Source organism: Mesoplodon bidens (genome assembly GCF_964165515.1).
Source record: "Mesoplodon bidens genome assembly, chromosome: X".
In the NCBI taxonomy this organism is placed as follows: domain Eukaryota; kingdom Metazoa; phylum Chordata; class Mammalia; order Artiodactyla; family Ziphiidae; genus Mesoplodon; species Mesoplodon bidens.
In genome coordinates this window covers 54,533,143-54,557,018 of record NC_138163.1, presented here as the reverse complement: position 1 = coordinate 54,557,018, position 23,876 = coordinate 54,533,143, and the positions used below count along the sequence as shown (strand labels likewise).

The following is a 23,876-nucleotide window of genomic DNA, read 5'->3' as shown; positions in this document are numbered from 1 at the left end:
CTAGAGGCCTTCTCAGATCACAGTGGAAAGCTTCAGCTCCCTCTCCAAGAGATTATTGACTGGCTCAGCCAAAAGGATGAGGAATTGTCAGCTCAGCTGCCCCTACAAGGGGATGTGGCCCTGGTGCAACAGGAGAAGGAGACGCACGCGGTAGGTTAGAGTTACAGAGGCCGTGGTGTGTAGCCTCTCCATCGGGAAGGGATCTCTTCTGCAACACCCTGACTGATGGATGCCCAGTTTCTGCTTAGATGCTTAAAGTCACAGGAAGCTGTGTACAGTCCTACTGGTCTGCGGATAGTACTCCAGAGAATAAGTCAAATCTTTCCCCTCTATTCTTCCCATCAAATATCGACCTCCCTTAAAATTCTGCCCTGATTTGTAATGGGGACATGGGAAAATGAACATAATATAATATTGAGTGAAAAACCACAGGATCCAAAACTATATACAGGTGGATCTTAACTGTATAAAAATAGATATGTATGTATGTATACACATGTATACACACAGAAGAAGAAACTGTTTCAAAATCTTCACAATGGTTAAATCCAAGTGATGAAATCAGGGTTCTTTTTAATTTTCTTCTTCATACTTTTCCGAGATTTCTAAGATTTCTGTGACATATATTACCTCTATAATCAGAAAATAGCAACATGCTTCTTAAAATGAATCCAGAATGCACCAGAAGGAATGATAATCATGTGATGGGACAGAGGTGTTAGCTAATGGCAATCATATTACATAAATGTTTGAAATCAGTGTATTGTGCACCTTCAACGTCTGCAATGTTATAGATCATTTATATCTCAATTTAAAAGATGACTACAGAACGGAATACCATACAACAAGAAAATAGACTATAAATGTGGGCCACAGCGTGGATGCATCTTAAAGACAATATGCTGAGTGAAAAAAGAGCCCAATACAAACAAGAGCACACACTGTATGATTCCATTTATATAAAGTTCAAAAATGGGCAAAATTAATCGGTGGTGTTACACGTCAGGATAGTGGTTACCTTGCGGGAGGGGGGAATGAGAGAGTGACCAGAAGGGGTCATGAGGGAGCCTTCCAGGATGCTGGTGGAGTTCTGTTCCTTTATCTCAGTACTGGTTACAGAGATTGAATCACTTTATGGGAATTCATTGAGCTGTACACTTTTGGTTTGTATACTCTTATTAGTGTATATTTCAACAAAAAAACTTATTAAAATTTTAACATAAATCTTGCCCATCCTGGCTTTGATTTGTCTAAGCCCCTCACAGAGGACTTTCTGAGTCTTCCAGAGAGCCAAGATTCCCAGCACCGAGTCCCCACATTTCACTCTACCTTGTGTCATAGACAGACCCATTTCAGGGTAAATAGACCTTCCAGTGTCAGAGTTATTCTTCTGCCTAAGGAGAAGACTGCTCATCTTCAGTCTGAGTAGCCCAAAGATACAGGATAACGCCAAAGGATCAAGCTGCACTGAGGAGAAGAAAGATTGTCGATTGCAGGATGGATTTCAAAGCAATTGAAAGACTTTCCTTCCCCACTGACCACGTTGCTAACTTCACAGGCCTTTATGGAAGATGTCAAGTCTCGGGGCCCCTATATCTACTCTGTGTTGGAGTCAGCTCAGGCCTTCCTGTCCCAGCACCCATTTGATGAGTTAGAGGAGCCTCACTCTGAGAGCAAAGGTGGGTGATCTTCCCCCCTTTCATCTTCTTCTTGAGCTGTGAACCATTAAACACCTTCCTGCCCTCCCCAAACTCATTTTCTCAACTGTTACCTAGGAGGATAATTTTCTCCTGGGAGTCCAAAGTTGGGAAGAAGCCAGATTCACACTATAAGAAAAAGCAAAGAGAACAGAGCCCGGAGCAGGGGAGATGAGCGTGTGGCCTAAAGCTGTATGTAGCTCTCTGGAGCATCATGTGTGGCCATTTAATAAGGCATGAAAAAGAAAAAAAAAGACTCAAATGCATTAAAGTAACTCAGTAAGTAAAAGTAGTAGTATGTCCTTTAAAAGCATACTGCTTTATTACAACATAGAGAGGCATGTGGCACTGCTATAATCAACCAGAAAATAAGAACCTTTAAAAAAAATCTAAAAGTTTTGGTGATTGCATTTGAAAAGAGAACTGATCATGACTCTTTAATTCTGACCCTGGTGAGTTCTGGCCCCCTTTCATCAATAGAGCGGGTCACTTTAGGTCTAGGTTTAAATAAGGCAGCAGGGTGGGATCCGTGGTGCTCAGGTCTGAGTGGTGGCCCAGCACGCCCTCTTCTCTAGAAAGAGGCTTCAACCTTCTGAGACTGGTTATGTATAGCCTGAAAGGACCCTTTGTTACTGCAGCCCTTTGTCAGTGCTGTTGACCCTCTCAGTTTACCTTGAGCCCCTCCTACTGAGTACTGACTAGTACTCAATTTACTGTCCAATGGGCCTCAGATAGAACGAGCTCAAGAGAGCAGGACAATTCCAATTAGTCTGGAGTTTGGGGGCTCTGAATCTACGTCTGAGGGGAGGTCTGAGGGAGGAAGAGGAAACTTACAATTTAGGAGCCTAGGTGGAAAGGCTGGGCAAATTATACTAACCTCTCCTTTGTTGGGTCTTCATAAAATACCTCCCTTTTTTGGAAGGAAGTGGGCAGCAGACACTAATGCAAAATCGCATTCCAAGGTCACGTGAATAGGACTCAATGACTTGCCTCACTACACGTCTTAAATATTTTGCTCACTCTTTACCTTGCCCATTTCTTAAGAATATGAGGAAATCCTCATGATATAATAAGTGGAAAACACCTGTATGGTCTCTTGACTGTGGTGGTGAGTCCATGAACCTACACATGTGATAAAATCGTGTATAACAAAACACACACACACACACACACACACACAGAGAGAGAGAGAGAGAGAGAGGGAGAAATGAGTACAAGTAAAATTGGGGAACTCAACAAAATTGGTGGATTATGTCAATGTCAGTATCCTGGTTGTGATATTATACTATAGTTCTGCAAGTAGTTACTATTTGGGGAAACTTGCTAAAGGGTACATGAGATCTCTGTATTATTTCTTTCTTTCTTTTTTTTTTTAAGAATTTAGGCAGGAGCTGGAAGTGATTTGAGACCACAGGAAAACTTTATTTATTTATTTATTTAAATTTATTTTTGGTTGCCTTGGGTCTTTGTTGCTGCGTGCAGGCTTTCTCTAGCTGCAGCGAGTGGGGCCTACTCTTCATTGCGGTGCGCAGGCTCTAGGCACTTGGGTTTCAGTAGTTGTGTCCCGTGGGCTCTAGAGTGCAGGCTCAGTAGTTGTGGTTGGTGCATGGGCTTAGTTGCTCCACGGCATGTGGGATCTTCCTGCACCAGGGATCAAACCCATGTTCCCTGCTTTGGCAGGCGGATTCTTAACCACTGTGCCACCAAGGAAGTCCCTCTGTATTATTTCTTATAATTGCATGTGAATCTACAGCGAACTCAAAATAAAAATTTTAATTTTTTAAAAAGCTGAATCTTCCAAAGGAGCTCAACTATGAAAAAAAATGTATTTGTGTGTATATGAATATATATACACACGTACATGCACACACACACGCATTTTACAAAGGGCTATCTGTCTCTGTCTTTCCATGGCTATCCTTGCCTGGCTGGCCTGACCTGACTTCGTGCCTGCCCATGCAGATACCTCTCCCAGACAGCGGATCCAGAATCTTAGCCGCTTTGTGTGGAAGCAGGCAACAGTGGCCAGTGAACTATGGGAGAAGCTGACAGCCCGCTGCGTGGACCAGCACCGCCACATTGAACGCACTCTGGAGCAGCTGTTGGAGATCCAAGGGGCAATGGAGGAATTAAGCGCAACTCTGACTCAGGCCGAGGGAGTCCGAGCCACTTGGGAGCCCATTGGGGATCTCTTCATTGATTCACTTCCTGAGCACATCCAGGCTCTTAAGGTATGCAGGCCCCCTCCCGTGGCTACAGTCCACCCCGGGACCAGATGTTCCTCACAGACCCTGACAGTGTTCCTGCTGCTGAGGCTCCATTGTTGCCCTGGACTTCAATAGAGTCTGTCCCAGTTTCTGTGCTAGATCTGGGGGCTGGTTTAGCTGAAGTCTCCTCTGCCCTTCTACTGGCTTCTCTTTCCCCTGGTGTCTTCTGAAAGTAGAAAAGGAAGAGGATAAGGACAATGCCCCCCCACCACGCACACACCTTAGTCTGGTTGCCCTAATAGGCAAGCACTGAGGTTGCGCTATTAAAATGACTAATGGTTCCTCTTTCCTATTTTCTACCTACTGTGGCACTTGGGTTTTGGCTCTATAGCTATTCAAAGAAGAATTCTTCCCCATGAAAGATGGAGTGAAGTTGGTGAATGATCTGGCCCATCAACTTGCCATTTCTGATGTGCACTTGTCAATGGAGAACTCCCGGGCCCTGGAGCAGATCAACATCCGGTGGAAACAGCTACAGGTAAAAGAGAAGCCTGGAATGAGGCATGAGGAAAAGGCTTGGTATAACTAGGCTTGGGGGGCCACTTACCCAGGCCCGAAGGAAGTGAAGGGGCATTGAATTGGAATCTATGTGGGAAAAGAGTTGTGGAGAATTTGGGGCCAGGAAACAGGCTTCTCAACCTCTAAACTGCAGGAAGTGATTAAAATGGTCTGAGAGGGGCCTGTCTGCCCCTCAGGGTAGACAGGGGCAGATGAAGGGTGACTGTGGCCTGGAATTAGGGATGCTCTTCTCTGACCCCTGGGAGTGCCATGGGAAGGCTAGGATTTGGGTGAATGGTGGGAGGATCTGGAGCTGGAGAAGAGGCAGCCTCTGAGGGAATTCACAAAGATTGTCAGAGGCACGTGGAAATCCTACCCTGGATACCTGGAATGAGTCCACTGACTTCTTGCACCTTCTTTCCATAGGTGTCAGTTGGTGAGAGACTTAAGCAGCTCCAGGATGCCCACTGGGACTTTGGGCCTGGGTCACAGTACTTCCTCTCCTGTATGTGAGACAAACTGAGCTTCACTTGGTAGAAACTCAGCCACCTTCCAAGAGGGTCTACTCTTGTCCCTTGGGGGCCTGGTGGGAGCGCAGTGTACCTTGGCATCTAAGAAGCAGTAGGATAAAACAGTGTAGTGTAGTGGTTAAAAGGACAGGCTCTTGAGCCAGAGAGACCTGGATCTGAGTCACAGCTGCTCGACTTTATATCTGTGCAAGCTTGAAAAAAATACCTTAACCTTTTTGAACCTCAATTTTCCCATATGTAAAAAGAGGGAAAATATTACATAGCTGGTAGAGTTATGGGAATTAAATGACTTTATTGTTCCAGCAATATTTCTTGGTGGCCTACTGTGGGCCAGGTACTGTTCTAGGTACTGGGACTACATCAGTGAACAAAATAGACAACAATCCTTGGACGTGGAGAGCTTACATTCTACAGGAGGAAGCCAGACCATAAACAAATAAGGAAAATATATATAAAGTCAATCGGTGACAAGTGCTATGGAGAAAAAAGGAAAGCAGGGAAGACGTGAATTAGGGAGTGCTGGACTTAATGAGGGAGGCAACTGAGTGGAAACCTCAAGGAGGTGAAGGAATGAGCCATGTGGATATCTTAGGGAAGAGCAGAGGGAACAACAACTTCCAGGACCGTAAGGCAGGGGCATACCTGAGGAACAGCAAGGAGGCCAGTGTAGAACTGAGTGACGAGGGGAGAGAGCAAGAGGTCAGAATGGGAGCAGGAGGCCAGAGCATGGAGGGCCTGGAGGGATTGAGCAGAGGGATGACATGATCCGGCTTATGTTTTAACAGAGTGTTGGGGGGCAAGAGTGGGAGGAAGGAGACCTTTCAGGATGCATATTGCATACTGCAACCATCTAGACGAGGGATGATGGTGACCCAGATCAGGGTGGCAGCCGTGGAGATAGTGGGAATGTACAGATATGAAAATTAGATATGCACACAGAGCATTCAGCAGAGTATCTGGCACATAGTAGGAACTTAACCAATGTTAATGGTAATTAGAACTATTGAATTATAATCACTGGCATGCAGATACACCTGCAGAGGGCTCTTGTACCCAGGGAAACTGCAATGAGGAAGTTGGCCAGGTGACTGAGCCTCTCCTGGAGCATCCGTATGTTAAAGACACAGAGCAGAGAGAGACACCTTTTCGAGAGTTCCTCACCGGAGAGGAGTGAGCAGTCCCATTCCCCATTGTCCCACAGGACTGAGAAGCTTGACCTTCTGGGGGAAGGGCTTTGAGCCCCATGAGGAAAGTAGGGTCCACTTCATATACACAGCAGCACACTAGCTGCCTTCTGCTGAATGGATAAAATGGCAGACAGCTCAGGGAGAAGATAGGGTGGCCAAGGCCACCTGTTCATGCCCTTGTCATGTCTCTGGCACATGAGGGTACCAGTGACAACCTCTTCTCCTTCCCTCACCCAAACGTCAGGGAGAGAAGTGTGTTCCTTAAAAGTGTTTACCCCATGCTCAGGGGCTGTTAAGAGCTGGCAATGAGAGTCAGGCATCCCCTTTTGGGCTTAACTATTTCTTTGAGAGGATAGAGCAGGGGAGTAACCAGGGGCCTGAAGAGCATTAGTAGTCAGCTTCTTTCTCTTTCTCTTCTCTCTCACCAGCCTCTGTTCAGGTTCCCTGGGAAAGAGCAATTTCACCCAATAAAGTTCCCTACTATATCAAGTGAGTGATCATCTGAATCGGAAATGGGTCAGTCACCTGCCCACCCCCTCCTTTTCCTGTCTTTTTTTCTATCTATCCCTCTCACCCCTTACCTGTTGGGATTCCTCCATTCACTCCAGTTTTTCCTCCTACTCATCTCAAGAGCTTAAGATTCTACCTGGTAAAGGTGAACCCTTGTGCTTTGGGATCCTCAGGGTTCACCCTCAGATCCTGCTCCTCCTTGCATCCAACCTATCGCTGAGGGGTGTGTGCATGTGTGTTTGAGGGGTTGGGGGGTGGTATAGACCCTGGCACTATTGATGCTTCTGTTTGTAGCCACCAGGCTCAGACCACATGCTGGGACCATCCCAAGATGACTGAGTTATACCAAACCCTAGGTAAGAATTCAAGTTTCCTGTATAGTGTGGAGGTCTATACAGTTGCCTTTGTCCTATAAGAATATAAGGGAGGGCTTCCCTGGTGGCGCAATGGTTGGGAGTCCGCCTGCCGATGTAGGGGACACGGGTTCGTGCCCCGGTCTGGGAGGATCCCACATGCTGCGGAGCGGCTGGGCCCGTGAGCCATGGCCGCTGATCCTGCGCGTCCGGAGCCTGTGCTTTGCAATGGGAGAGGCCACAGCAGTGAGAGGCCCGCGTACCACACACACACACACACACAAAAAAAAAAAAAAAAAAGAATATAAGGGAGTAGTATTCCATTGTGTGGAATACACAATTCCATTGTGTGTGTGTGTGTATGTGTGTGTGTGTGTGTGTGTGTGTGTGTGTATATATATATATATATATATATATATATATATATATATACCATATCCTATTTATTCATTCATCTGTCTATAGGCACTTAGGTTGTTTTCATGTCTTGGCTATTGTAAATAGTGCTGTGATGAACATAGGAGTGCATATATCCTTTTGAATTAGTGTTTTTATATTCTTTGAATAAATACCCAGAAGTGGGATAGCTGGATCACACACACACACACACACACACACACACACACACACAGCCATAAGAAAGATGAAATCTTGCCACATGTGACAATACGGATGGACCTTGAGGATATTATGCTGAGTGACATGAGTAGAAAGACAAATACCATATGATTCCATTTATATGTGGAATATAAAAAGAGACAATCAAAATAAATGCACAAAAGAAAAACAAACACATAAATACCGAGAACAGAGTAGTGGTTACCAGAGAGGAAAGGGTAGGGGGAAGTTGAAATGGGTAAAGGGGTTCAACTGTATGGTGACAGATGGAAATTAAATTTTGGTGGTGAGCACTTTGTAGGGTATACAGCAGTAGAAATAAAATGTCGTTCACATGAAAGTTACAAAATGTTATAAACCAATGTTACCTCAATAAAAAATAAATTAAAAAAAATAGAAGGGAATCCTATTCAACAAGCAGGTGAGGGTGGAAGTGAGTCCTTGTGCTTTTTCCAGTAGCCTTCTTTCCTTTCCCCTCTGCACCTCCCTCAACTGGAAGCTCTATACTCTCCCTGAACGATTTTATCATCACATTAGGTAATCATGCTTATAGATGTGTACTAGATCTTCTTTGAAAGATACTATCCAGGCTACAAATATGACTCTCATGCACCTTATCTTTGACTGCCAAGAGAGACTCACTATTATGTGGTAAATTTTACCCATGTTGATGCATGTGACTATAGTTCATTCATTTTCACTGCCATGGAGTGTTCCATTGGATATACCACAGTTTCCTCAGCCATTCTACTACTGATGGACATTTTGGTCGTTTCTAGTTTGGAGCTAACAAGAACTGTGCTGCTTGGTCAAACAAACAAGCAAAACATGAGAAAATCACTGCTCTAGGATATATAGCTGGCTGGGTCATAGAATATATGAATGTTCAATTTTACTAGGTAATACCAAGTTGTTTTCCAGTGTGATTGTATCAGTTTACACTTCCACCAGCAATTCTCATTCATCCACATCTTTGCTGACGCTTGCTATTGTCAGACTTTTACTTTTGCCAATCTGGCAGGTGTAACATGGTATCTTGTTGTGGTTTTAATTTGCATTTCCCTGATATGAGTGGGTCTCCTTCCATTCTCTGCAGCTGATCTGAACAACATTAAGTTCTCAGCTTACCGCACTGCCATGAAGCTACGCAGAGTCCAGAAGGCACTGCGTCGTAAGTCTCCCATTACACTTCCCTTATAGCCTTCACCCCACACCTACCCTTCCTCATCTGTTGACTGTTTCCCACTTTCATCCCACCTGCCCAGTGCTGTAGATTGGCTTTGTGGGGACTCTCCAAAGGCTGAGATATGCTGGCTGTGGGCACCTGATTTTTCCAAGGCCCTTCTATTTTCCCCAACCCCCAGACTTATTTCCAAATTAACCCACAGCTATCCTCTTCCTTGTCCCTTCTTCCCTGCCCAAAACGGATAATCAAGCAAGTGTTTTATGGCAAGAAGTATCCCAGCAAATGGTTTGGAGCCACTGGAGGCTTGTGTTCTTTCACCATCTTGGGGTTATTGGATGTAGCAGCAGAACTGTTGAAGCGAATGCCAGTGGTTAGGGGACAACATGGCTGCATATATAATGTGCCTTCTGTCTTTTCTCTGAGACACTGTCCATTCAGTCTTCCTGGACCAGGTTATCTGGCTAGGCTGATTCCAGCATTGGAGGTAGTTAAAAAAATCCTCCTGGGCTTCTCTGGTGGCGCAGTGGTTGAGAGTCCGCCTGCCGATGCAGGGGACACAGGTTTGTGCCCCAGTCTGGGAGGATCCTGCATGCCGTGGAGTGGCTGGGCCTGTGAGCCGTGGCCGCTGGGCCTGTGCGTCCGGAGCCTGTGCTCCACGGCGGGAGAGGCCACAACAGTGAGAGGCCTGCGTACTGCAAAAAAAAAAAAAAAAATCCTCCTGAGTTATGTCACATTTACCCAGGCATACCTGAGCCTTCATAACCAGTGACTAGGTTTTCAGAACGAGGTTCACAGACCAACTTATTTGCAGTTGAAATGCGTGTAAAGACAAAGAAAGTTAAAAAAAAAGTGGTATTCAACCCCTGGGAGTTTACCCAAATCCCACCATCTTCTTGAAACTGATGTCAAGAAACATTTGGGTATAGAAACATTTGGGGTTAATTTAGGGGGCCTTCTGCTGCCTTCTCCTTACTTGGGTTGAGGGTCTTGGTAAAGGGCAAGCTTGTTTCATACTTACAGATGGTTAGTCTGGAGATTGAGTCAGATTTGGTGATGCTGGTGGCCGTATCTTCCTGTCTAGTCCCTGGTGTTCTACTTTTGGCTATAGTTTCTCCTTCTCTCCTTTCCTTCCCAGTGGACCTGGTAACTTTAACCACAGCCCTGGAGATCTTCAATGAGCATGATCTGCAGGCCAGTGAACATGTAATGGATGTGGTGGAGGTCATTCACTGCCTGACTGCCTTATATGAACGGCTGGAGGAGGAAAGAGGCATCCTGGTCAATGTGCCACTCTGTGTGGACATGAGCCTCAACTGGCTCCTCAATGTTTTTGATAGGTAAGGACTTGCAGCCCTGACAGCCTCCATGGTGAAATTCAGTGGGACATCTGGAGTGGGCATGGTGGGAAGGAATTGCTCCCCTGGTGCACTTGGACTCAGCTCAGCTTGGGGCATGGCTGGCACAGAGCCCTGCTGGGATCAACCCTGTGAGGGACATGACTGCCAAGATGTTAACCCTTTACAGATATTCATATTCTCAGTCTCTTCTTTTAAACCTAGTGGTCGCAGTGGAAAGATGCGGGCATTGTCCTTTAAGACTGGCATTGCATGCCTGTGTGGCACAGAAGTGAAGGAAAAACTGCAGTGTGAGTACAACTCCAAAGTTTGGAGTAGAGTTGTGTGGAGGGAGAGGTGTGGTGGGAGGAAGAAAAGTCTAAGATAACCAGAAGATCAGTCTTATGACTCAGCAGAGGGCTACTCAGGCTACCTTGTAATGCTTCCTGGTCCAAGTTATTGCAAAGAATCCACAACAGCCAAAGGCCAAGATGGGTCTAAGGCCTGTTATTATTCCCACTGTTACTCCAAGGGCATTGGTTTCTTCTGATGTGGTGTAATTACTTGATGGGGATCTGAGTTGGGAACCTGGGATACCCAGGACCTGGACTTTCTAGTTCCATTTCCCTTTGGCCTATCAGGCTTAGCCCTCTCCCAATCTGAAGCTCAAACCACATCACACAAATGTGGAAGAGGACAGTTTTATTGTTTACGAGGCAGGTGTGTGCTGGTTTTTATAAATGGAATGGTTTTTACTATATAATACATCACTGAGAATTGTTCAATTTACCCTGACTGTCAAAAGCTTTGAAAGGCATTTATGGTTTTGGGGGTTTCCTGAGAACCTGCATCATCGACACAGCCATCTGAAATAAAATAAAAAGCTATACATTAATTAAAAAAAAAAACTAGGTCACACATTCTGTTGGAGACTTCCCATGTGATCACGTGGGTGGTGTGCAATAATCCCCATTATCTGGGAGGTGGACAACATGTAATTCTGTAGGTTTGAACCTCTCTGGTGTACAGTACCTTTGCTTTCCCCTCCATCCTCCATCATTTGTACAGCATTTTGCATTTTTCTGCAACAGCATCATTAGTGTCAAGTGTTTAATGTGCGTTGACCACTGTGCTACATGTGGTGAGTACAAGGTCCAGTTAGACATGGTCCCTGCCTCAAGTGGTTTACAGTCCAGAAGAGGATACAGAAGTACACAGAAAGCATTTTTTAGAGTGCTAATTAGAATAATCTGAATGGCAAAGGATATGTACTATATCAGAGCACAGCAGAGTGAGGACAGCGTCTAGGAAAGATTTACAGGGAAAAAGACTTTTCAAAGTATGTTCATAGCTATGATATAATTTATTCCTCCCAATGTTCCTTTGAGACGGGATGGACAGTGATGATTTAGTCTCTGTTTATAAGTAAGGAAACTGCAGCATAGAGAGGTTCATGACTTACCCAAGGTTTTACAAGCTAGTCAGTAATGGATCCAGAAATAAACCCCAGGCCCTCTGTCTTTTGGTTCTGTTCCTTTTCTGGGCCTTAGGTGACGTATGAAACGGACAGACAAGAACCTCTGGAGGAGGTTTTCTAAAGTTGGGGTGGTACGGGGGAGTTCCCACAAGGGCAGATATAGACCATGCTCAAATATATAAGTACCATAGTTTGTTCCACAGTGATTTAGAGTGAATTCTTAGATGATCAAGTGTGTTGAATTATCCCCTTTTTTTGGATTATCCATGCCAGTGTTTCTTTTCATCTGTGTGGATAACTGAGAGATTCCTACATGAACAGGAGGGGAGAGGGCAGACTGACTGCAACTCATATTCAGGCACCCTTGAACCCCACACCCCTTCATCTTGCTTCTTGAGACTGTGTTTTCCCAGCAGTGTCATATCTGTGTCTGGCACCGCTCTCACACACAGCTTGCTCTCTGTCTTCACCCCTCTCTCCCATTGTCTTTCTGATGCTCTCTGTCTTTGTGTCTGACTCACTTTTTTCTCTCTGAACCCAGAGGAATGCTGCTTTTAGAACTCCTGGACTTCTAGAAGGTCAGGGATGGACCTTTAGGTATTCCAGTTTCAAAAGTCATTAGCTAAGTCAATGTGCTCTTTCCCTGTCTTCTTTTTCTGTTCTTTCTCCTCACACCATTCTCTGGCCATCCCTGTATCGGGCTTGGCCATGACTTACGGTGGGGCCAGCAGACCTCTTCAGCCAAGTGGCCAACTCAGGCAGCCAGTGTGACCAGCGCCACCTTGGTGTCCTGCTTCATGAGGCCATTCAGGTGCCCCGTCAGCTGGGGGAAGTGGCGGCCTTTGGGGGCAGCAACGTGGAGCCCAGCGTCCGTAGTTGCTTCCGTTTTGTGAGTATGGAACTGGGGAGGGAGGGAAGGAGGAATGATGGGACAGGGGCTGGGAAGAAGGGAGGGAGGACTGAGAGCTGGGCTTTTGATCTGAAGTACTCAGATGCGAGGGAGTTTGTTGGGCTGGAGCAACAGGGCAGAGGGTTCTCTGGGCTTTTAGGGTCAGAGTCCTGAGGAGAGGGCACCAGGTCAACTAGGACAGGGTAGAAGGTGGACACCTCTGGAGAACAGTCTAACCCAGAGTCCAACCAGGTCTTGCTGTTTCTCCTCCTCCCCTGAGGGCTGCCATTCTAGGCACAAGACACTGGGCCTCCAACATCACTACTGGGCTTCTTGTTTCTCTAGAGCACTGGGAAGCCAGTCATTGAAGCTGCACAGTTCCTGGAATGGGTCAACTTGGAGCCCCAGTCCATGGTGTGGCTGGCTGTTCTGCATCGGGTCACCATTGCTGAACAAGTGAAGCATCAGACCAAGTGCTCTATCTGTAGGCAGTGCCCCATCAAAGGCTTCAGGTAGGGAAAGCAATACCTGCTGGAGTGATACTAATAATAAATAGGCCATGTTACATATAAATCATATATTGCAAAACAGGGCATTCCATAATTATATAATTACAACTAATCTATTGTATGTTGTTATATACTGTTATAATCCTTTCTACTGCAGAATGTTTAATTTTTAAAAAACTCAAAAATGATGAAATTTTTTTCTGTTAGTTGTGTTATGAAGTATTCAGACCTAGAAAAATGTATAGAGAAGCAAAAGGGGGTGGGGTGGGAGAACAGCACAGAGAGGGAAGTAATTTGTTCATTGTTTCCCAGGGAGCATTAAGTAGAACCCAGAAGCCCCCAACATCCTGACATATGAGAACACCTACGCACCAAAAGGTGTGCTGGCGAATGTGCTACTCTCTAGAAAGCAAAAGAGAAACGTGATATAGCATTGGCTAATTTCCATGATGTAAATACTCCCACTGTGGCCAGTGTCAGGCTACCCATAGGAGGTCAGGAAGAGATGCACAGTTGCACACCATTTATAGTATTTCCACCACCAGGTATAACAAATGTAGACAACCTCGAGAGCATAGATAATAGTGAAATAGGAAGTGATGAGTTTGAGTATTTATTACCTTTGTTTTTAATACCATTTGCTTAATTGTGAGTTTATACAATTTAATTTTTAAATAATGGCTATATTTAACAACTGGCTTGGAAAATTCCTGAAATTTTAACAACCAGCTCTCATGAGCTTGTATGAGCAGGCCCCAGTGCCCCACGGTGGGCACCCACCACCAAGCTGAAGAAACAAACAATATTTTACAATATATTTATATATATTATATAATACATTTATATATCTACAAATTTATATATTATATACATATTTTATATACTATATAAAACAATATATTTGAAGTTTCCTTGAGTACATTTCCCTCCTGTCCCCACAAAGGTAGCCGCTATCCTGAATTTGGCTTTCATCATAAAATGCTTGTTTTTACCACTTTAAAGCACTAGCACATACTCTCTTTACAACCACCCTGCTTTTTTTTTTTTTTGCAACTTTATTGGGGTATAATTGCTTTACAATGGTGTGTTAGTTTCTGCTTTTTGACAAAGTGAATCAGTTATACATATACATCTGTTCCCATATCCCTTCCCTCTTGCGTCTCCCTCCCTCCCATCCTCTCTATCCCACCCCTCTAGGTGGTCACAAAGCACCGAGCTGATCTCCCTGTGCTATGCGGCTGCTTCCCACTAGCTATCTACTTTACATTTGGTAGTGTATGTATGTCCATGCCACTCTCTCACTTTGTCACAAGCAAATGAGGCACAGAGGTGGAGTTCACACTGCTGGCTAGTGTAGCTCCAGGATACGATGTCGGATCCTCTGACTGCTCTAAGTCTAGACATTTCACCATACTATGCTATTAGGTCTGGCCAGTCCAATCAGGCTTTGGAATTGGATCTGAAGGGCTAGTCTATATTCAGTTATAATAGAGTTATTATTATAAATAACTTTGGGGAATAATTTTTAGCCCACTTGCCCACGGCTGATAGAATCAGTTGTCTTCATATTGAAAGTGTGCCTTCTCCAAGGAAGGTGGTCATACCTGTGAAACTGGACCCTTTCAGGCCACCTTGGTTGAGAAGGTTATTTGATATAATGAGCTCTTTACCCCGTCCCACCCTCCCTTTTATTTTTTTCATTGAAGTATAGTTGATTTACAATGTTGTGTTCATTTCTGCTGTACAGAAAATTGATTCAGGTATACATATATATATATATATATATATATATATATATACATTTTTAATATTATTTTCCATTATGGTTTATCATAGGATATTGAATATAGTTCTCTCTGCTATACAGTAGGACCTTGTTGTTTATCCCACCCTTCCTTTTAAAAAAGATGGTAAGACAGGGCTACTTCCCGAACTTCCTGGGATTCTGAGCATGTGATTTCATGGAGATCTGTGGTCTCTGGAGTAAGACTAGTCATCTAGTGAGGACTCTATCACTGCTATGCATAGGAGGTTAAGTGCTCCACGTATAGGAGGTTACTGTTCCATGCCTCACCCCCTTTTAATGTATGTGTATATTTGGATGTTTGGGGGAGGGGGAAGTCATTATAGTATATTGCATCCTCTTTCCTACCACCTGTCCTTTCCCCAAGGTATCGGAGTCTGAAACAATTTAACGTGGACATCTGCCAGACCTGCTTCCTGACAGGCAGGGCCAGCAAGGGCAACAAGCTTCATTATCCCATCATGGAGTATTACACCCCGGTATGGAACCTCTGGGGCGGGCGGGAGGGGCAGGCAACTCTCAGCTTCTGGGTGCTTGATCCATTTTGTCCAGCATTAGCTCACTGTATTCTGCTCTCCGTGGGGGAGCATCCTCCAAACAGGCCTGGTGATTGACCAATTTGGGGGATCCAGGGCTGTCCTTCTAGCAGAGCTTCTCCCTCACCCTCACCAGGGCAGTAGCTGGCTGCAGCAGCCCAGGACATTCTTGGCCATCTAAAAGGCACTCACTATTCTCCTGCAGAGAGAAGTCTCAGGAAAAAGTAGAGACAGCAAGGCAGTTACAGGTGACTAGCCTTCGATCGCTCAATTTAGTTTTTCCTGCTTAGCTTCCTGGATTGTTTCTGTCCCCTGGTCTTCACCTGCTACCTTGTCATTGCTTCCATCCCTTCTAGTCAATAGCAATGTTTGTGCTCACCTTCATTACTCAGTCTCCTGTGTGAAAAGGGGGTACGCTCTTTACCTGGGTCCCCCAAATCAACTGGGCTTTCGTTGGAAACTGTGCCCTTCCTAGCTTCCTGAGCCCAGCATCCCTGAACTCCAGCCACAGAATTTCTCCTCTGCTATGTTCAGGACTCAGACCTCCAGGCTTAGCTTCCTGAGCTGACGCTGCGCCTTAAACTCCTTTATTCCTCTCTCCCCACACATACTCCCAAAGTCCCAAGCATGTCCCCAGCTCCCCCCACTGCTCTCTCCCACCTTACCTCCCCATCTCCATAATCCATCTCCCTGAGCTGTCATCTCTTCTCCAAATTCTGTTGACACAGAAGCATGTGTGACCCAATCGGAGCAGTGACCTTGACCTTTATTTTTCTTTTATTATCATTTTGAAATAAACATTATTAACGTCATACATGGGAAACTGGCTAGAGATGGTAGACTGATAAGTGTCTAGCTCCTGCTCATCTTCTACATCCCTAGAATTTCTGTAAAAGATATCTACAAGTTAACAAATATACGGTCATTGTAAAAGATTCAAATTATGTAGAGGCGTTTAAAGTATAAAACAGAGCCCCCTTTCCTCCTCAGTGCGTTCCCCACCCCTCAAGTCTAACTTCCCTGAGGCAAGCAGTGTTCACAGTTTGGCATGTATCCTTCTAGATCTTTTTCTAGGAGCGAGGTGTGGCAAATATGAACAAGAGTGGACTACCAGTCATGGTCCGTGCTCCAGGGGAGTGGCCACACCTCCCTAGAATAGCCCATTAGGGTGAGCCCCTCTATCTTGTCTCCTCCCAGACCACATCCAGTGAGAACATGAGGGACTTTGCCACTACCTTAAAGAACAAATTCCGCTCAAAGCATTATTTCAGCAAACACCCTCAGCGAGGTTATCTGCCTGTGCAATCAGTGCTGGAGGCCGACTACAGTGAGACGTGAGTACCGGTAGCTGAGCAGGGGCTGCAGGCATCCTCACTGAGCCTAGGGACGTGCTGTGAAGGGGCTGAGTCCCACATGGCCTAGGGCCGTCTTCCAGGGCAAAGCCAACTACTGACAGGGCAGTTCAGCTGGGGCCTGACCAGGAATCTGACCTGAGAAACAGACTAGAATCCAGTCTCTGTATCTTGTTTCCATCAGCTCTTGGGAGCTCCCTAATTCGGTGGTGGTGTTGCGGGGTGTGGAAGGATGGTGGTGAGGAGACAGGCTGCCCAGCTACCCAGTCTTTGGTCTTCTGAGTCTTTGCTGCTTTCTCCTAGGCCAGCTTCTTCCCCGATGTTGCCACACGCTGACACACACTCCCGCATTGAGCATTTTGCCAGCAGGTACCACCAGATCTGGGGGAGGGGAATTGTAAGGAGTCCAAGGGGGAAAGGGGTTTTCAGGTGGGGCAAAGAGAATGAAGTCAGGGCCAGGGGGACATGCACAGTGGGCTTTGCAGCAGCCAGTGAGGCCTAACGTTTGGGGCGGGGGAGGGGGAAGTGGGACAGCCCCCCAAACCTGATGATCCTCCTGTGGGATTACAGTCCTTGAGATGAAGGCAGTCTTCACATACTGTTTTCCCTTCTGCTCCTGCTCTTTCTTCCTAGGCTTGCTGAGATGGAAAGTCAAAATTGCCCCTTCTTTAATGACAGCTTGTCCCCAGACGACAGCATGTGAGTTTTCACAGATGCATATTTGCCAGGAATAGCTCTCCTTTGGGATCTCTTTCTACCACCACTTGGGGAGGGTGTATCCTCAGTGGGAGGTGGGTTGTGTGTGGATAGCGTCCCTGACACCCTAAGGAAGGAAGTCTGCTTTCTGGGCACAGCATTGAATGAGAGAAGCAGTCTGCCCTCTATCAACCGAGCAGGGTAATGAAGGATGAACTACCTCCCTGCCATCTGCCAAGGTCCCTTTCTGTTGCAAGATCCCATCCTTTTATTCCTAACTCTGAGGGAAGAAGAATATGTCCTCAACTAAAGTTGCAGAAATGAGCCATTATCTTATGCTCAAAATGCCAATGCCCCATCTAGTGCCACATCAACCCTGGGGTGATACCAGGGACTTGACTGAAGTGTGGCCAGAGAGATTCCTTGGTGCTATAGCCCAGAGAAGGGCCCCTTCATCTCTAGGGAGGTCCCCGGCCTCCTCAGAGGACCTAGGAACTGTTGGCTACACGGATAAATCCAGCCCTGGGACTGGGACTCAGGCAGGCCACAATTCCCCTGGGGATGGGAAAGCGAAACGGGGTGGGGTGGGGGAACATCACAGAAAGGGAAGTAATTTACTCATGGTTTCCCAGGTCACTATAAGTAGAACCCAGGAGCCTCGGCATCCTGAAAACACTCTCTCCTACTACCCCCAATAATGACCCCTGCCACCTCTGAACACTTTTATCCCTCTTAAACCTGAATACATGGCCTTTTCCCTCTCTATGTATCTTAGAGAGGGAATCCTCCAGCATGTGGCTCTCCTGGGGCTTGAGGTGGGAGCTGAGAACTCACACACTGAGCTGTTTCTCACTTCAGTGCCTGGGCCCCTCTTTCCTCTCCCCACCCCCACACAGAGACGAGGACCAGTACTTGCTGCGGCACTCCAGCCCCATTACAGACCGGGAGCCAGCCTTTGGACAGCAGGCTCCGTGCAGCATGGCCACTGAAAGCAAAGGGGAGCTCGAAAAGATCCTGGCCCACTTAGAGGATGAGAACCGGTAGGTGTGGCAATGGCACAGATCTGTGTGGGTTCTAGAGTCAGACAGCGTAATTCAAGTCCTGAATTTCCACATCCTAGCTATGTGGCCTTGAACAAGTTACTTATATTCTTTGATCTTCCATTTCCTCATCTGTAAAATGGGGATGATGATAAGAGTACCTACCTCTTAAGGTCACTTGTGAAGATCAAATGATCAGGCATATAATGTGTTAGCCAGTGTCTATCTGATTGGAAGTGTTCAGTAAAAGCTAGCTATCCTAATAATTATTTGAATCCTTTTAACTCAACCCAAATATCTCCAAGTACCCAATAGATACAGGCAGAGAGAATGCAAACACAGAGAATACAGAAGAGACGATGCCTCTGCCCTCAAGGAACTTTCAGTTGTTGGAAATGGAAACAGGTCCTTATCACTTAGTGAAAGTAATAAGAGGAGGAGGATGCTGCATAGAGCATTTGAGCACTGGAAGAGGGAAGGTGAAGAAGATTATGGGGATGGCACTGATCTCTGTAAAGCATGGAGGGCAGCAGGAGTCTGAGGAGCATCCAAGACACTTTGGGGGTGTGTAGTAGAATCAGTAACAACCCCCAGAAAAGTAATTCTCAAACATTAGTGTGCATACAAGTCACTTGGGAAGCTTGGTGAAATGCAGATTCTGATTTGAAGGTCTGGGGTGGGGCCGTAGTTCCTGCACTTCTAACCAGCTCCTAAAGGATGCCCATGCCTCAGGCCTACAGACTGTATTTGGATTAGCAAGTCCTTAGAACAGGGCCTATCTGCAAAGTATTTGTTACTGGTTCAAGACAAGATAAATACATAAATAAAGAGTAAACTTTTAGAAATTTTCATAGCAATTTGACATTGCCACAATATCCACACACATAATTAGTGACTTGTCTTCATTGAATTGGGTATAGGCCAGGGTGAGTGTTGTTGCATTTGGGCAGCAAGTCACGTGTGGTGTGAGCTGTGTACTAGCTATGCACATTCAGACCATTTACTGATCCATGATGGATTGAAAAATCCCCCTGTTTTTTTTTGCTATGGATAGTTTGAGAAGCACTGCACTAGAGCAGTGGTGGGGAGGCCCTGGGAAACACTAGGGAGAGAGTGATTCTGTTGCAAAAAAGAAAAAAAAAGTAATGTCCTCCAAAGGAGACCAACTCTTTGGAATCTGTTTCCTTGATGACTCAACATGGGTGTTTAAAGTGGGTCAGAGAGGAGGGTAGTAGAGAGAAGAGGAAAGATGGGTGATCCTTTGTTTATGTTTTATCTTCCCCTGGAATCTAAAAGTCTAAAAAAGGAGTGGGTGAGTCAGTGGCCCTAATGCCTCATTTATTTGCAGACTGTGTTTCTGCCCGATTTTAAGGTCAGAATTAATCCCCGAAGCAGCACATCAAAGCCCTGAGACATTTGTTATATGAAATGTCAGCTCTCTCTGCTCTGTGGCCTAAGGATGGCAAAGTAAATGACATATGTGTTGGAGAGGAAGTGGATATGGCCATTCAAGCAAGAGCATGGCTGGGATGGACTTCCCTGGCCGTCCAGTGGTTGGGACTCCACACTTCCACTGCAGCACTGCAGAGGGCACGGGTTCGATCCCTGGTCAGGGAACTAGGATCCCATATGCTGCGACCAAAAAAAAAAAAAAAAGCACAGCTTGGGGGCTGGGGTGGGGGTGGGGATGGGAGAGCAGAGGGATTGCTCACACCTAGGTATGAGGGGACACTGAGCCCTGGACAGTCAATACCCTGTGAAGGTCATTGGCCTTGGCTTCTCCATCCTTGGCAGGATTCTCCAGGGGGAGCTGAGGCGCCTGAAGTGGCAGCATGAGGAGGCTGCTGAGGCACCCACCCTGGCTGAGGGCTCTGCCGAGGTGGCACAGGACCACCGCAATGAGGAGCTGCTGGCTGAGGCCCGGATCCTTCGGCAGCACAAGAGCCGCCTGGAGACACGCATGCAGATTCTTGAAGACCACAACAAGCAACTCGAGTCCCAGCTGCAGCGCTTAAGGGAGCTGCTCCTGCAAGTGAGTCTGGGGCCAGGGGAAGAATCAGAGCAGCCTCCGAGCACAGGCGGGCCAGGGAGAGGTGCTTCTTGCTCCTGGGAGGTGGCTGTTGGAAGACTTTCTGAAGAGAACTGGGCTGGCAATCAGGAAAGTTGGGGGGAGGAATGGGCTGCTATATCACATCGCTTGGCCAATTCTCTTGTACCTAGCTTCCACTCCATCCAAGCCACCGTGGGGCCTAGGGCTCAGGGAGGGCTTTTGAGGGCTCACTTCCCCACAACCCATTTGAATCTGGTATTGGAAGAACAAAGTTCAAAGAATCATCCAAGACGTTGACTTTGCTACTTTGATGTTTGCTGGAAAGAAGCAAGTTTGGACATGCTTGGCAACAGGAAGATTTTTATTGTGAAGGGATCACTTGTTACTTTTTGTCCCTTTCCTCTTTGAGAGGTAGTGTATAGGATGTAGTGTGGTTCTGGAGTTAGACAACCCTGAGTTTGAGTGTAGTGCTGCCGATTAGTGGCTGTGGGACGTTAGGAAAGTTACTTAGCCTCACTAAGCCCCAGTTCCCTCATCTGTAAAACAGGGATAAAAATATACCAACTTCATGGAATTGTGGTGAACGTCAAATGAAATAATGCATTTAAACAATTTGGCATGATGCCAGGACTATAATAAACATTTCATAAATGAATAATTTATGAATAATTATTGTCATTATTCATACCAGGTAATACCACACTATGCCTCTTCCCCAGATCCTCCAAGGGATGGCCTCTAGATGAATTCCTGGAGGTCTTAACATTCGATATTATGTCATGAACCAAGGATCAGGTGTGCAACTCTACATTTCCAGAGGGAATTGAGTTCTAGATAGCTTAATTATAGCTGAAATGACAGCAAGAGATATTTAGGGGCAATGGCATCCTTAGAAGAACTGGGAGCCTTTGATACATGTTGTTGAAGGAAGAGGGTATTCAGTAATTAAATATTCTAAGAAGTTTCGTGAAAGGGGAAACCACTGTTTGGGGCACCACCAAAAGCTTCTTAAAGTCCCAGGGCAAAGGGATGGGCATGATGTCTCTAAGGACCTTTCTGAGCTCGGGAGTCTGTCAAAGTAAGGTCAGGGAGGCAAAGCCACTTAAGTCATGCCTTACCTCTTGCTAGCCACATACTGAATCGGATGGCAATGGCTCCGCAGGCTCGTCCCTGGCTTCCTCTCCGCAGCAGTCAGAAGGCAGTCACCCCCAGGAGAAAGGGCAGACTACTCCAGACACTCAAGCTGCAGGTGAGTTCCCCCAGCCCCTCCAGACCCCTTCCTCCATGGCTTTGTCTTGCCCCAGGTCTCCTGCCTAAGGTTCTGCTAGGGCTGGGACTGGTTTCTCCTCATGGCTTTGAGCTTAGGGTCAGGGATGATTGGCTTATTGACTGATTCATTCATTCCTTTATTCCACAAATGTATGTCGAGTACCTCATATGTACCTAAGCATCGTGCCGGGAAGACACAAATGCTATAGGTTCACCCTTCAGCCGGCAGCATCCTACCTCAGCCCCTTGGCCTCATAAGGGAATTTCTAGTTCTCTTCACACATCTTTCTTCTCCAACTCAGATGATGTGGGGTCAAAGAGCCAAGATGTCAGCCTGTGCTTGGAAGACATTATGGAGAAGCTCCGCCATGCCTTCCCCAGTGTGCGAAGTTCTGATGTGACTACCAACACTCTGCTGGCCTCCTGATGGAACCAGATCCCCATCCTATAGTCCACGGTCCTCTCCCAGTTCTGGTCAAAGCCTTCCCTCAGCCTTCACCTAACCTTTCCAGTCCCCACGGGCCCCACATTCCTCAGCCGGAGTTATCTGGGCTCCAGGCAGCAGCAGGGATTCGATGGTATGCGAGGTGGGTGTGTGAGGGCCGCGGGAGGGAGAGGCATGATTCCTCTGACTCTAGAAATGTGCCCTTTAATCTTCAAGTTTGAGATCAATCCCTTAAGTACAATTCTGTTGCAGCCCAGGCTAATGGCACTTGGAGGCCATTCAGATGGGGAGCAGAGAAGTTGCCTTGCAGAGTGAAGCAGTGCCCATTGGCCCCTTTCCATTCTCCATGGAATGATGGATTTGGGGGAGCCTAATGACCTGAGGGCTCCAGCACTGTGAACACACGGGACTTAGCCCTACTCTCTGGCCCAACACAGGGAGGTGACACTGAAGACACTCCCGCTTCCCCCCACAAAGTGCCCCTGAAAAAGTCTGGGCAACGTGTGTCATACAACTTCAGCTCAAAGGCTTAGATCTAGTCATCCCGATGCTACCTAGATGCTGTTTCCTCCTTGAATATCTTCAGTTCCTTCTGCCTCAGTCCCTGGCAGACCTTTCTCAAGTGGGGGGGGAAACAGTTCATTCAGGTTCCTATTTTCACCTTATATTGGGAAACATTAAAGAAATACTTATGGGCTTAGATATTTTCCCCAGATCCTCCTCTTTCCTGAAAACCTCAGCATCCCGAGAGACCAGCTGAGTTGCTCTGGGAGCCCAGCTGAAGCCACCCTTGGCTCTTCTGAGTTGGCCTTCACAGCCCTGGGGGAGGGCTGGCAGCTGCTCAGCAAGGGGGTCTTCTCCTTGGGTGAGGAAGGGGAAGCCACCCTCTAGACTGGAGGAGCGTGACCACCCAACACCCTTTCAGGCTGTGACCCTTCTTTCTCTTAGGCTGAATCAGATGAGGTGGCTGATATCCCCCAGCTAGTCAGAAGGCAGATGCAACAGGCCATCCTGAATAGTGGCCCTTTTCTAGTATCCACGGGCTACAGATCAGGAAGTTGTCCACTTTCCACAGAGACAACAGCAAGGCCTTCCTTTGCATAAAACCATTCTTTCTAACTCTGGAAGGTGAACCCAGTCCTCAAACTGAGCTAAGTCTTCCTAGGCAACATATACCATAATCCCTTTATCCAGAAACTGTTCAGAGTAGATAGTGGGGGTGGGGGGATGGGGGTGGGCTTGGGGACTTTGAACAGAGTCAGAACCCACTTAGGCAGCTTTCTACCAAAAGGAGCTTTATAACTTAGAACCCTGCAATTGACTTAATTTGCCTAAGTTTATATACATACATACCTATCCTACATATCTACTGTACATCAGTACTCCCCTGGCCTCACTCACACATTAAATTCTAATACCTCTTGAAGTATTAATGTTCTGCCTTGCTCTTTGTTAGTCCCAGCCTCTGGTTGGACAGAGAGATGCCTCCTGGCTGCTCCCCTAGGATGTCTCTCCATTCATGTTTGAGGTGAGCTGTCCTCAAGACCAAAGCAACAGAAGCCTGTGGCCACAGAGGAATCTAACAGGAAGAGTCACTCTGCTCTCTTCATTTATTCCACACCTTGCTCC

General features: G+C 46.4%; 1 protein-coding gene across 1 annotated transcript; it reads left to right on the top strand.

The window, feature by feature from the left end:
• On the top strand, nucleotides 1-22,229 carry LOC308608706 (dystrophin-related protein 2-like; the record flags this gene model as incomplete). The annotated part of the gene is made up of 20 exons (XM_081221995.1): nucleotides 1-150; nucleotides 1,559-1,679; nucleotides 3,660-3,928; nucleotides 4,296-4,442; nucleotides 4,889-4,967; nucleotides 6,608-6,668; nucleotides 6,984-7,045; nucleotides 8,757-8,831; nucleotides 9,982-10,183; nucleotides 10,406-10,491; nucleotides 12,389-12,546; nucleotides 12,892-13,058; nucleotides 15,227-15,338; nucleotides 16,593-16,729; nucleotides 17,051-17,116; nucleotides 17,381-17,446; nucleotides 18,340-18,483; nucleotides 20,278-20,515; nucleotides 21,662-21,782; nucleotides 22,105-22,229. Exons 2-20 carry the CDS (start codon nucleotides 1,565-1,567, stop codon nucleotides 22,227-22,229), a joined length of 2,430 nt encoding a protein of 809 aa, XP_081078121.1. The 5' UTR covers nucleotides 1-150; nucleotides 1,559-1,564.
• Nucleotides 22,230-23,876: the final 1,647 nt, after the last annotated feature.